At 42.0% G+C, this 15229-nt stretch overlaps 1 protein-coding gene across 2 annotated transcripts in view; it reads right to left on the bottom strand.

Annotated features, from left to right (window-relative positions):
• Positions 1 to 15229, bottom strand: part of LOC309716899 (uncharacterized protein) — a 35164-nt gene that overhangs the window by 7990 nt on the left and 11945 nt on the right. The window contains exons 1-2 of one of the 2 annotated variants that reach the window (XM_082551017.1): positions 8043 to 8501; positions 791 to 917 (exon numbers count right to left, since the gene is read on the bottom strand). In XM_082551017.1, coding sequence (XP_082407143.1) covers positions 791 to 917; positions 8043 to 8047 — 132 coding nt within the window. In that variant the 5' untranslated portion in view covers positions 8048 to 8501. Of the gene's footprint in view, positions 1 to 790; positions 918 to 8042; positions 8502 to 15229 lie in introns of those variants that run through there. The other variant, XM_082551018.1, reaches the window with a different exon arrangement.

Here is a 15229-nt window from a genome sequence, read left to right as displayed (position 1 = left end):
TTACTAAAACGTATTGATGTTACAGGTACAAGTGAAATGTTTCATCCTGAAATCTGAAACATACTTGGCCTGTGGGGAACATTCTGCCAGCTGTGACTTCTTTGACTAGTCTGAAACTGAGTTATGTGGGGATTTACTCAAATACACTTTTCACTTCAATGTTATTTACACAGCGCCAAATCACAACAACAGTCACCTCAAGGTGCTTTATACTGTAAGGTCGACCCTACAATGATATAGACACAGAGAAAAACCCAACAATCATATGAGCAGCTCTTTGGCGACAGTGGGAAGGAAAAACTCCCTTTTAACAGGAAGAAACCTCCTGCAGAACCAGGCTCAGGGAGGGGCGGGGCCATCTGCTGCGACCGGTTGAGGGTGAGAATCCGATATTTCAAACAAACTAGCAAGTCTACCTCTGAAAGGCTCAGAAAGTGGCCCAGTCAGGTTCAGACTTAAATCAAATTGAGATGCTTTGGTATGACCTTAAACAGGCTGTTCATGCCGAAAAAGCCCTCCAATGAAGAGAGCCAAATCCTTCCACAGCCAAGTGAAAAGACTACTTGCCTCAGACCTGACTGCAGTTCTTGCTGCTGGCACAACCAATGTTTAGGTTTCAGGTGCAATGACTTTTTCCTCCGTTAATAAATCTAATTATTATTTAAAAACTGCATTTTGGATTTACTTATATTATCTTTGTCTGATATTAAAATTTCTTTTATGATCTGAAACAAAAAAGTAATCAGGAACAGGCCACGTACACTTTAAAGAGGAAAGACAGTTTACTTACATATCTTTTTCTGATGACGTTCCGCTTGGGTCTGTCTGTACTCATGTTGCCCAGCAGAGAGTCGCTGTGTTTTGCCTGTGCTATGTTTTCACTGCAGGGGCTGGAATAAACATTCGTCTGCTTCTTTCTAGATGAGAAGAATTACGAAATGCTCCAATTAAAAAAAGCCATTGGACAGGGCTGCAGTAGAGAGTCACACTATTCAATATGACTTCAAGTAATTTTAAAATCAGTCCATTATGTGGCACAGAGTCACTCATGGTGTGCAAAACCACCAGCTAGTCAAGAAACAGTCGTCTAAAGGAGCAGTGAATCTCACTGGAGACACAGCAGCACTGCGTCTATCTGATGACACAGGTGAGCCAGTGCACTGATTACTCTTCAATACCTGAGGGGAAAAGATTTAATTAGGATAAATTAGACAGCCTGGTTCAAATACAATTCCAAGTGCAGATTGCGTGGAAGAAGACATGCAACTGCCACGGAAACAGACAATTCTTCAATAGACATGAAGTTGTGCTGAGATCTAGACTTGTAGTCCTAAACCAAGACAAAGACAATACCAAGACCAGAGGGTATCAAGACCAAGACAAAGTCGAGACGAGACCAAGACCGAGACAAAAGTCTTTAAACTGCAGCCAGATGCTGCTTCGTTTACAGGTCTCAGGCATATTTATGTGTTTTTGCGATGCACAGCCCTCCTCACCGCTGTCTACTGTCTCACTCACTTACTGAGAGGACGGACGAACGCTTCACTTTTCTGTCGCGTCCATCACCCTCTCTGTTTTTCGCACAATGATATTATCCTATATCCTCACATGTGATTGGCCACAATATGGAGGGATTGGAGCATAGCTGAGCCGCTGTGTGAGAGCTGAGCAGCCAAAGGAAATTAGGTGAGGAGCGGCTCTCGCTCAAGGGGAGTCGACTCTTCTGATTCACTACTAAGCACTCTGTAAGCACGGCTCTTAGAGCTGATGCTTTGGCACATGACACATTATCGAACGTTACGGTGTGTGTCATGGATACTGTTGACTCCAAATCTCCCGACCACTATGTCGATCTGAGACAGCGAGACCAAGACAAGACTAGGGGTGAGGGAAAAATCGATACTGTGTAGTATCGTGATATTTTGTTTGCTAATAATGTATCGATACAGGGACAGTAGAAATCGATATTTTGTTACAAAAAATTTTATTTAATGTAAAATTATATTTTGTTTTAATTTACTTTCAAATTCTTTAGTTGCTGAAGGGGCCGCATAGTTTTCATAAATTACATAGTTCAGAATAGCTATAATTGTACCAGATGGTTGCATTCAGTTAAGTTGGACTAGACTGTAATACAAACCGTTCAGTTTGTCAACAATAAAACTGACTGAGATGAGAGAAAGACTGAGTGCGAGACTTTGATATTAGATAAAATGAATATTGATAAAGTTTACCTTTATGTACAGAATCTGAATATCGCAAAATATTTTAAAAAATTGCAATAATATCGTATCGTGCGTTAAGTATTGTGATAATATCGTATCGTGGGATGTATGGTGATTCCCACCTCTAGACAAGACCATCTCTGTCTGATCAAGCCATCCTAATCATGATAACTACCCTAATTGTCACACGTCCGTTTTCTCGTGTAGGTCACATTGACAATTTATAATTCATGATGACGTTATTATAAACATCAGGGTGACAGGCTGTAAACATGAAATCGTGCAGCTGCTCAGAGCGTTGTCAGGCTGCAGGACGGTCGCTCTCCGTTTTTCCTCTCACATGGCCTACTTCTGACAGGAAGTAACCATGGTTACAGGAGGATGCTCTCAAACCCTCGTGATCTAAAAGAGCTCCGGTTATTGATGCAAAATCCAACTGTACCCCAGTACTAAAACCTCATAAAAGAAGTATACTGTCTCAGATGCGCGTAATTTCTAGGGGGTTAGGGGGGTTATGACCCCCCCAATAATCAGACCCACAGTTATCCAGTCAATTCAGTAGGAATAAACAGCAACAGACTGAGCCACGTTAATTAGCTTTTCTGCAGTCTGGTTGAATAATTGGTCGAGTCAGAATATAAAATAAGTTAATACATAGCATGGCTTAAATAATCACATCAAAAACTATAGATCTGGATGGAGTTTGATTGACACGTGCTGATTACATTCTTCATATAACCAGGACAGATGAGAGCACAGGGAGCAGCAGATTGGTTAGACACGGAGAGGCGAGCATCAAACGGACCTGCAAGCAGCCACACAGGAGCCATTATGGCTGAATAAAAACAGGAGCTATGGGGGTACTGACCAAAGTGCTTAAAGCACACACATGTTGATACAGCACTTTATTACTGTGTGGTCCATTTGCTGTTAAAAATGCTTATATTGATGAACTGCAGCAGCTGTGTTACTTTCAGTAGTTCATATTTTTATAATATCACAATTTTAACTTCCTTTGTAAAACCAGTTAATTTGCAGGGTTAGACCATGTATGTGACTGGTCAAATCTGCCATCCTCATGACTGGTTTGGAAAACGTGGCTCAAGCTATCGAGCTGATAAACTCTTGGACCACATATCCTGATTGTCAGTGTCAGCAAAGTGAAGCCAGATAGAGGAAAGCTATCCTGGCTACAGTGGGGCAAAAAAGTATTTAGTCAGCCACCGATTGTGCAAGTTCCCCCACCTAACATGATGACAGAGGTCAGTAATTTGCACCAGAGGTACACTTCAACTGTGAGAGACAGAATGTGAAAAAAAAAATCCATGAATCCACATGGTAGGATTTGTGAATTTATTCGTAAATCAGGGTGGAAAATAAGTATTTGGTCAATAACAAAAATACAACTCAATACTTTGTAACATAACCTTTGTTGGCAATAACAGAGGTCAAACGTTTACTATAGGTCTTTACCAGGTTTGCACACACAGTAGCTGGTATTTTGGCCCATTCCTCCATGCAGATCTTCTCGAGAGCAGTGATGTTTTGGGGCTGTCGCCGAGCAACACGGACTTTCAACTCCCGCCACAGATTTTCTATGGGGTTGAGGTCTGGAGACTGGCTAGGCCACTCCAGGACTTTCAAATGCTTCTTACGGAGCCACTCCTTTGTTGCCCGGGCGGTGTGTTTTGGATCATTGTCATGTTGGAAGACCCAGCCTCGTTTCATCTTCAAAGTTCTCACTGATGGAAGGAGGTTTTGGCTCAAAATCTCACGATACATGGCCCCATTCATTCTGTCCTTAACACGGATCAGTCGTCCTGTCCCCTTGGCAGAAAAACAGCCCCGTAGCATGATGTTTCCACCCCCATGCTTCACAGTAGGTATGGTGTTCTTGGGATGCAACTCAGTATTCTTCTTCCTCCAAACACGACGAGTTGAGTTTATACCAAAAAGTTCTACTTTGGTTTCATCTGACCACATGACATTCTCCCAATCCTCTGCTGTATCATCCATGTGCTCTCTGGCAAACTTCAGACGGGCCTGGACATGCACTGGCTTCAGCAGCGGAACACGTCTGGCACTGCGGGATTTGATTCCCTGCCGTTGTAGTGTGTTACTGATGGTGACCTTTGTTACTTTGGTCCCAGCTCTCTGCAGGTCATTCACCAGGTCCCCCCGTGTGGTTCTGGGATCTTTGCTCACCGTTCTCATGATCATTTTGACCCCACGGGATGAGATCTTGCGTGGAGCCCCAGATCGAGGGAGATTATCAGTGGTCTTGTATGTCTTCCATTTTCTGATGATTGCTCCCACAGTTGATTTTTTCACACCAAGCTGCTTGCCTATTGTAGATTCACTCTTCCCAGTCTGGTGCAGGTCTACAATACTTTTCCTGGTGTCCTTCGAAAGCTCTTTGGTCTTGGCCATGGCGGAGTTTGGAGTCTGACTGTTTGAGGCTGTGGACAGGTGTCTTTTATACAGATGATGAGTTCAAACAGGTGCCATTCATACAGGTAACGAGTGGGGGACAGAAAAGCTTCTTACAGAAGACGTTACAGGTCTGTGAGAGCCAGAGATTTTCCTTGTTTGAGGTGACCAAATACTTATTTTCCACCCTGATTTACGAATCAATTCTTTACAAATCCTACCATGTGGATTCATGGATTTTGTTTTTCACATTCTGTCTCTCACAGTTGAAGTGTACCTCTGGTGCAAATTACTGACCTCTGTCATCATTTTAAGTGGGGGAACTTGCACAATCGGTGGCTGACTAAATACTTTTTTGCCCCACTGTATGTTCAGCCTGCTTTGTAGTGCAGGGACCAGAGGAACCAGGCCAGCATGCTGTTGTTGTTCACTGACTTGCAGCTTGAGACCTGACTCAAGTCAAGTTTGACAATGATTTCAAATGTAAATAATCCTAGCAGCAGATGTCTGTCTCCTTCTGGGCTATCTGCAGTATGTTTCTATATCTAGTCCTGTTCTGTGCACACACCTTCTCTCGGCCAACATATTTACAAGCTCTAATGAACGGGTGAAACTGGAAATATGGTAGGCTATGAGAGAGCATACGAAAGACCTATGTGGTAAGAGGTTGTAGGGACAGTAGGACTCAGAGCACAAACAAAGCTCCATTCAGCTGACTTTCATTATTTTGCCAGCGTTTTATGTGGGTTATAGCATTTTGTTCAATTCAAAGGCTTTCAGAGACAGCATATTGATACTGCCAAGTCAGTACATTAATTTAAACTCAATAGCTTACAGTGGGAATTATGAAATATGAATCAAATAATATCTCCCAACCCCACTACTGTAACCTCTCACTATACTTCTGTCCTCGCTTAACACAAGAGCCTAGCTGTACTGTAAATGCATTCAGACAGATTTACAACAACCATTACCCCAGGCTCAAGTTTGTTTCTTATAATGGAGGTAGCTAACCTAAGGCAGTTAAATCATCATGTGATTATGCTGTGATTAATTCTCTCATTAGCAGCAATAACGCGGGCACTCCTCTAAAATCCCCGTGGAAAGGACTAGAGATGGCACGATACCACTTCTTTTTATGTCCGATACCGATATCATAAATTTGCATATCTGCCGATATGCAAATATGGTGCATTTTATAATCAATAAAACTGTTTTTTATAAATATCTTGCTGCATTTTGTATAAGTTCATAGACAAGTTTAAAAAAAACAACCAAACACTAAAGCTATTCTGTTATACCTGTATGCAAAAAAACCCCCACTGATCAGCAAAGCTGATCAATCTAATAAACTTAACCCTGCACCATCCTCCCTATTCTGGTATTTTAAAGAGTACTTAGCAGAAAAATTAAACAACCTAAATAATAGGGTTGCAAACTCCTAGCAAAAAAATAATAGGGACCCCCCCCCCCCTCCCACCCTCCACCTTGTGATGCTTAATCGACGTAATCAACTTTAATTTAATGCACATGTAAAAAAAATAAATAAATAAAAAAAAAATGCACAGAAATCAATAACTTTTCTACAATAATGAAATAGTTTCAACATCTTTCTTCAACAGAACTGCAGACTGCACAGATGGTGCCTTCCCAAAGGAAAAAGTACTACAGCTTACTAGGGTATATTAGACTTAACAGTTACTATATACAGTAATGGACTTCTATACATTTTACATCAGATTAAAACTTTGGTTTAAGATTCATTCAATTTATTAAAAGCTCGACATTTTAAATGAGAATAAGAAAGAAAAGTATGTCTTTGTTCCCCCTTTTCCCAGTTAATGCCCTATCGGCCCCCCTGGCTAAACTTTGCTAGATCCGCCCCTGCACAGTTACAGCCGTCAGCTGTAGAAAAAGATCCTGGTGTAGAAAGTATTAAATACATTCTAACAACAGCTGATCAAGCTTAAACGTGCTGCTGTTGTTCAGCCGCTGGTTTCTTTCTGGTGCAAAGTGAGACAAAAACAAACAAGAGACACGATCAGCTGATCATTGATCAGTTTCATGATTGAAGTAGCAGCAGGAGAGAGAGGGAGGGGGAGGCAGTCGCTCCATATATGGTTGTTAAGCTTAATGCAGGAATGCTTTACTAACATTCAGAGATGGACTTACACACTTGCTTTACTTCTGTCTGGGATCACTTCCTGATGAAATGCTGGTTTGGTAGCGAGGCTACAAATACTCAACCAGAGCTCTGACAGGTCTCGCCCCACAGCCGCTCTATCACGTGACGTGTACTGCTCCGACTGCTAAGGTTATGAGCTGAGTTATGTCGCAAGTTTTGTGAGGTGCTTTCGTGATATTTAATTTAATCGGATTATATATATATTTTTTTATTTCTCTCCGATATCCGATCCAGTAATTTAGGTCACTATCGGACAGATACCGAGACGTAATATCGGATCAGTCCATCCCTAGAAAGGACCACGCTTCGTGTCTCACTCACTGATTTTGCACCTCATGTAATCCTATCATCTACACTCACTCAGCACCTGTAACAAACCACACATGTAGCGTGCAGTACAACGTGCTGCAAATAGCCGAGTACCGGTGTTGTGCCAAAAAGTGATTGTCTGCCAAAAACTGATTTCCAGTGTTTCTGTGTATTTTTTATGTGTAATATCTTTACGTATGTTCGTAAATAGACTTCGGTGAACAGGGTTTACAAAGGGGTTATATAGAGAATTAAAACAATATCTGTTTTTCAAGTATCTTTACAACTCTCTGCTATTGTACTTACATTATAACCAATCCGGTCCTTTATCCCCACTTAAAATATTTTTACAGAAATATTGTAATATTTGCTGCCATGTCTGCTGTCCTCTTGGCCAACTTACTCTTACAAAAGACATTTTTAATGTTAATGAGATTTTTTTAACTGCATAAATAAAGGTTATATAAAAGTCGCTGCCAAAAACTGATTGCGGCTTCTACCTTGTTACACGAATGTTGTTTGTGGCTCAAGATGACTTTATGTCATCCATGAGGGATGCATTTGACATATGTTTTACATATTATAGCCCAACAAGTTACTTATAGCAGTTTAAATACGAGCAATCAGTTTTTGGCAGACAATCACTTTTTGGCACAACACCGGCCTGCAGCCCTCTGGCTTCTCCCACACCCTGACACGGACACTCCCGTACCGCTACAGCGGGAACTAACATGCGCGGGTGGATGGATTTATTTCTGAGGCGCTTCCAGCCCTGACGACTGAGCAGTCTGCGGATCATTAAACAAACGCAGATGAACGAACAACATACAACGTGTCTTCCACTGAGCATGTTCCCTTTAACAAAGCAGGCATTAATAAAAGAAAACACGCACCCCATCCAGGATCCCCGGCCTGCAGCATGGACACATCTAGGATCTGAGAGAACGGCTCACAGCTTCACCGACTAACAGCAGCTCATGTCAGCTGTCCCCCCGCTCCCCTGGGCTGTTATTCCCGTAGAGCTGGAGCTTGGAGTCGGCCCCTGCACGGCTCCTCAGCGCAGTGAGGAAGCACCGACTGCGGTCATGTGAGCCGCAGTTGCCAGACAGGCTAGAGCCGCTGAACCGAGAGCCGCGTCAGCAGACGCTCAGAACGCAGAGTCGTCACGTGGTTCAGCGTGAGTTTCCGTCCCTTTTCACGTGGGTCATATGTTTTGATTTTAACAGGTTCCCCGCAGCACTTATCCTGTCTCCCACGTCCCACGTGTTTTCAATAAAACATCAGTAGCAGTGAGCAAGCTTCTTTATTTTAACGTGGCTCACATCCACGCACGTAAACATAACCTGCCGCTGCTTCTACGACACAGTCTATATCACAATTTGGTTAGACAGCCCCCTAGTGGTGAAGCTGAACTACCCACATGACTCCTATCAACACACTACTGTTACATGTTTCATTTTATTTTGTATTAACATTAAACCCATTTTAACTGACTGTATGCCTACGCTCTGTCCTATTGAAATAGGCACCTACCACCCCACATGGAAAAGATATAAATCTAAAGTTTTGTGGCTTGTGTGAAACCTGCATGAAAAGCATACAAGAGTGAAAACAGATATAAGATCCATTGAAAAATTATATAAATGAAACTTGTATGTTTTGGAAACTTACTAAAACAATATATGAAAGTAATGAGAAAGTGGCCACTTTCATGAGGAAATCTTATGCAAGTCTTTTATAAGTTTTTACTATTTCTTTTCCATATGGGACGGGCCACACTGTGGTTATTAAGATAAATGTGATAAGCATTTTGGCCTGTGTGCTGAGATGCTGCATATATTTTGTCACACTATGGTGGGCAGTGCTCTCTATTATACTGCTGTGTGTTGGTGGTGCGGCGTGACAGACAAAAACACCAAGCAGCTGGACGAGCTGGTGAAAAAAGCCAGCTCAGTGCTTGGCAGGAGGCTCGCTGGTCTTACATAGGACTGTGGTGGAGACCCCCGAAGCCCCGAATAAAGTCTCTCTATCTTACACATTTAGCTAAAAAAAATGTTTTTTTCTGTTCATCCTGTATTTATTGCATTTTTATTCCCAATTTCAACTTTTTTTTGTTTATTATTGTGTTTGCAATCACATGGTTTTATTATATTTTCTTCAAGGAGATAAGCAGAAACATTTTAAGTAAGTAAAATTATATTTATTTAGCAGCTTTCAAGAAAGAGATCACAAGTGCTTCACAAAAAATACCAGAGCATTTAAAAGAAAGCAAACAGAAGAAAGTTAACCAAATGCAACTCCAAAAGGATGATTTTTGTTTTTTTGTTGCAGCAGCAGCCCGCCTTTTAACAGGTACCAGGAAATTTTGCCATATCACCCCTGTCCTAGCTAGCCTGCATTGGCTGCCCATAAAGTACCGTATTCAATTTAAAATATTACTTCTTACTTTCAAAACTATTAATAAATTAGCGCCAAGTTATCTTAGTGAACTTCTCAAACCACATACTCCTGCTAGAACACTCAGATCTGCCACTCAACTACTTCTGACCCAACCCAGATCTCGACTGAAGTCTCGGGGTGACCGTGCGTTTGCTCTGGCTGCCCCGGTACTGTGGAACACCCTTCCTCTCGACCTCCGCGCATCTGATTCCATTGCACTGTTCAAATCACGATTAAAAACCCACTTATTCAATCTTGCCTTTCCCTCTAGTTAATATTTCTTTTATGATTTTATATCACGCACTTTTATGCTCATTTAAATTCTTGTTTGCTCTGTACCTGTTGCTTTCCTATGTATTAGTGACAGTTATCTGCTTGCATATTTAGTACTTGCTTTGGTCCTATTTCTATTATCCTCCTCATATACTCTATTTTACTTGTTAAGCACCTTGGCATACCCTTGGTTTTTAAGTGTGCTTTATAAATAAAGTTTATTATTGTTTTTTTTTGTTTTGCAGCACGGTGGCACGGTGGTTAGTACTGTTGCCTCACAGCAAGAAGGTCCTGAGTTCAATTCCACCATCAGGCCGGGGTCTTTCTGTGTGGAGTTTGCATGTTCTCCCCGTGTTTGCGTGGGTTCTCTCCGGGTACTCCGGCTTCCTCCCACCGTCCAAAGACATGCAGTTTGTGGGGATAGGTTAATTGGATAATCCAAATTGCCACTAGGTGTGAATGTGACTGTGAGTGTGAATGGTTGTCTGTCCCTGTGTGTTGGCCCTGCGACAGACTGGCGACCTGTCCAGGGTGTACCCCGCCTCTCGCACTATGACAGCTGGGATAGGCTCCAGCACCCCCCGCGACCCTGAAAAGGAGAAGCGGAAGGATGGATGATTTTTGTTTTAGTTAAGACCATCCAGCAAAGAATATACAGAGGCTAAGACAAATCAAAAAGAATCGGGTGTTGAACAGAGATAAAAATGTCCTCAGAATAAATAGAAACAATATTTAAACCCAAAGTAAAAACAAGGTCCTGTGTGTGTCCTTTGCGTTGTGTGGGGCTGGACACATGCTGGCTAAAATGAAAAGAATCCATAATGCTGATAAAACCTCTGGCAAAGGGGTTGGTGTCATCATCAACATGTATGATTAAAATATAAGTAATACATTCAATATCAACAACTATAAGCAGTCTGGACAGCTTCATAGTGGAGGATAAGAAGTCAATGAACTCCAAAAAAAAGCTACTGGGCCGAGTGGACGATACACCACAGCATAATAAAAAGGATCCTTATTCTCGGCTTTAATCAGCTCTAGTTCAAACGAAGGAAAATGTCCAACATTCGCTGAACGGCAGGAGAAACAGCCGTGAAAAACCCCCACAGCAAGACCTCCTCCATGACCAGACACCCGAGGCTTGCTGATGAAGAAATAGCTGTGTGGGCAAAGTTCAATGAGGGACAAATAGTCTAAGTCACTCTGCCAGGGCTCAGTCAGAAATAAATAATGATTTTTTTGGGGGAAAATATCAAATAATTCAGCAAGAAAGATTTATTAGTCATGGATAGGCTATGGCCACACCCTCTAACAGATCATTACATGAAGGAACCTTTTAAAAAAACAAGCGCGCTCATGCTCTTACGTGCTGCACAATAATGTTTAATATTTAGTATTTACTGTTATATTCACATAGATTATCGTGATGTTGTTTATTATATTGCTCTCTTTTTTCCTTGTTTTCTCTTTTTTCTTTCTCAACAGGTGATTTCTCCCCTTTCTTTCCCCCAGTCAAGTCTGTCCCGTGTAGTAAGTGAAAATAAAATAAAATAAAATAAACAATAAAAGCAAAGGTGAATCATATAGACCAGGGGTCCCCAATCCCAGTCCACGAGGGCCGGTGTCCTGCAGGTTTTAGATCTCACCCTGGGTCAACACACCTGAATCACATGATGAGTTTATTACCAGGCCTCTGGAGAACTTCAGGACACGTTGAGGAGGTGATTTATCCATTTAAATCAGCTGTGATGGATCAAGAAGACATCTAAAACCTGCAGGGACACCGGCCCTTGTGGACTGAGATTGGGGACCCCTGATATAGACCAATACAGCAAGGCTGGGATGGTCCATTTGGTAAAGTAAATCCGTTGGGCATCTTTCTTTGCCTTTAGACAATAATTCTGATGGCAAAAGAACCAAACGGGACAGGCAGTCTCGTCATGCATTGAAAAGCACCAGGGTGTGCGAGGTAGAAGCCTTATTATTAGCAGGATCTCGAGTTAGGGGGTGCAATTACTCAGGGTTTGGGCCAATTCCACTCACCGCATGATCCCAGAGACCCGAGCCCTGTGTATCCAAGCAGGGGCATGAAAGACAAATTCCCCTCCATGAAAATTTTCTGAGTACAGGAAACAAGACACCTCGATGTTGCGTACCAGCCACACCCCGCTGCCAGAACAGCCTGAGGTTCACATGGACACCTGCTCTTCTCCCTCGTGGTCTGAGGACACTGCTGAGGTCGCCGGACAAGGATCCAGCCACCGGCAGAGGATGGAAAATGCCGACACAAGAGGATGAGGCCCATCATTGAAGATAAGTTAGATAACAGCGTCTATCATTGATACGGAGCGCAAACAATAGACCAGGACAAACGTAAACACCGGTGCCATCACTCTTATGACCACGTTTTTAAGACTAAGAACTAGGAAACATTTACAGATATGCAAAGAAACTTCTTGGGACACTCACAGCCAACTGGATGCGATTTACAGTTTTGATTGATTTCAGCCAGTCACACAGAACGACCATTGCCTGCTGCTTAGCTGATGGCACATTTGAAACTGACGACTCTCACTGGTGGACTCAGTTTTCCTCTCTAAATCTCTTGTATTTATGGGTTTAAAACGTGTTTTCATAACTTGCCTCCCCCTCTCTCAAACAAACATATGGCATTGGCTGAAATGGATGTGCACACATTTTCAAGTTGGGTTTTTTCCCTCTCTCTTTTGTACTTTTTTGCAAAAGTGCTTTAGCTCACCCTCAATCTTTTAATTCCCCCCATGGCTGAAGAACCAGTCTTGTTCTTAAATGGCTACTCAGTTTACTGAATAAGATCAAAGGTCATAAGGGTCATGGTCTGTCGGTCCTCACCATCCAACCCTTTTTGCTATGTTTTGTTATGTTCTCTCCTGGATTCCTGCTTCCCTCTGTGTAACAAGGCAACCTTTTGTAGCTTGATTTACAGTGAAGATGGAGACTAAGACAAAGTATGGTGGAAGCAAGAGGTGTTTATTTGCCTACATCTATCTAAACCATGACAGTCAATAGCAGGTCAAGCCTTCTAACAGCAATCACTCCTCTGTCTAATGACAGCCTTAAATACTCTCAGCTGTTAAGGACTAAACCATTATTTACTCTCAGGTGAGTTTACCAAATTCTAACATTCCACAAACATTGTACAGTACACAATCTCAATAAATGAAAATACACATACAGGGAGTGCAGAATTATTAGGCAAATGAGTATTTTGTCCACATCGTCCTCTTCATGCATGTTGTCTTACTCCAAGCTGTATAGGCTCGAAAGCCTACTACCAATTAAGCATATTAGGTGATGTGCATCTCTGTAATGAGAAGGGGTGTGGTCTAATGACATCAACACCCTATATCAGGTGTGCATAATTATTAGGCAACGTCCTTTCCTTTGGCAAAACGGGTCAAAAGAAGGACTTGACAGGCTCAGAAAAGTCAGAAATAGTGAGATATCTTGCAGAGGGATGCAGCAGTCTCAAAATTGCAAAGCTTCTGAAGCGTGATTATCGAACAATCAAGCGTTTCATTCAAAATAGTCAACAGGGTCGCAAGAAGCGTGTGGAAAAACCAAGGCGCCAAGTAACTGCCCATGAACTGAGAAAAGTCAAGCGTGCGGCTGCCAAGATGCCACTTGCCACCAGTTTGGCCATTTTTCAGAGCTGCAACATCACTGGAGTGCCCAAAAACACAAGGTGTGCAATACTCAGAGACATGGCCAAGGTAAGAAAGGCTGAAAGACGACCACCACTGAACAAGACACACAAGCTGAAACGTCAAGACTGGGCCAAGAAATATCTCAAGACTGGTTTTTCTAAGGTTTTATGGACTGATGAAATGAGAGTGAGTCTTGATGGGCCAGATGGATGGGCCCGTGGCTGGATTGGTAAAGGGCAGAGAGCTCCAGTCCGACTCAGACGCCAGCAAGGTGGAGGTGGAGTACTGGTTTGGGCTGGTATCATCAAAGATGAGCTTGTGGGGCCTTTTCGGGTTGAGGATGGAGTCAAGCTCAACTCCCAGTCCTACTGCCAGTTTCTGGAAGACACCTTCTTCAAGCAGTGGTACAGGAAGAAGTCTGCATCCTTCAAGAAAAACATGATTTTCATGCAGGACAATGCTCCATCACACGCGTCCAAGTACTCCACAGCGTGGCTGGTAAGAAAGGGTATAAAAGAAGGAAAACTAATGACATGGCCTCCTTGTTCACCTGATCTGAACCCCATTGAGAACCTGTGGTCCATCATCAAATGTGAGATTTACAAGGAGGGAAAACAGTACACCTCTCTGAACAGTGTCTGGGAGGCTGTGGTTGCTGCTGCACGCAATGTTGATGGTGAACAGATCAAAACACTGACAGAATCCATGGATGGCAGGCTTTTGAGTGTCCTTGCAAAGAAAGGTGGCTATATTGGTCGCTGATTTGTTTTTGTTTGGTTTTTGAATGTCAGAAATGTATATTTGTGAATGTGGAGATGTTATATTGGTTTCACTGGTAAAAATAAATAATTGAAATGGGTATATATTTGTTTTTTGTTAAGTTGCCTAATAATTCTGCACAGTAATAGTCACCTGCACACACAGATATCCCCCTAAAATAGCTAAAACTAAAAACCAACTAAAAACTACTTCCAAAAACATTCAGCTTTGATATTAATGAGTTTTTTGTCTATATATTTGTCTACTTTTTCTATATAATCCATACAAAATGTAGACATACAAAAGTCCCTTTTTATAACTTGTTTTATTAGTTTTAATCTTTTAACTTTATGCATCAAGCAAAAGCTTAATTATCTGCAACATTCTCTGACTGGAAGAAATGTGTTTAACATTTAAACCTATTTTCTGCACATTCCAGCACATAAAATATATATCTTGTGTTTACACTCACTCACAAATAGATGCAAGTAAAACACAGCAGAAAATAAATAAAGTCAAAGACTTTCTGATGGCCTTGTGAGGATTATCACCACTTCTGGTTTAACTCTCCTTGCCTCTGATGGCCCTCAGGCTTTTATTCGAGGCTTTGTCTTGTCTCTCCTGACATCTTCAAGTCTTCCTGAAGCCTTTTTGCCATCAGTTTCAATCTGTATCCTTCTCACTAACTTCTCCTCCCCATATTCTCTTCACGTATTATGTCAGTCTGTCTTTAACGTTGAGCTGCAGCTAATGTCATGTGACTTATTTTTCTTAGAGTTGTTTCTCCCTGCCACGGTATGACTGGTCTTATTTTTTGGCAGAGGGACTCCACTTTGCTCTGTAGCTTCATCAGCCTTCAATCAACAGCTACTTCCTTACTTACATCTTTTCCTTTCTTTTCAACTCTTATCAGTCACTCAATG

This window comes from Aulonocara stuartgranti (genome assembly GCF_965226115.1).
Source record: "Aulonocara stuartgranti genome assembly, chromosome: 11".
Lineage (NCBI taxonomy): Eukaryota > Metazoa > Chordata > Actinopteri > Cichliformes > Cichlidae > Aulonocara > Aulonocara stuartgranti.
The sequence above is the reverse complement of the archived record's forward strand: the minus strand, read 5'-3'. Positions and strand labels throughout refer to the sequence as shown.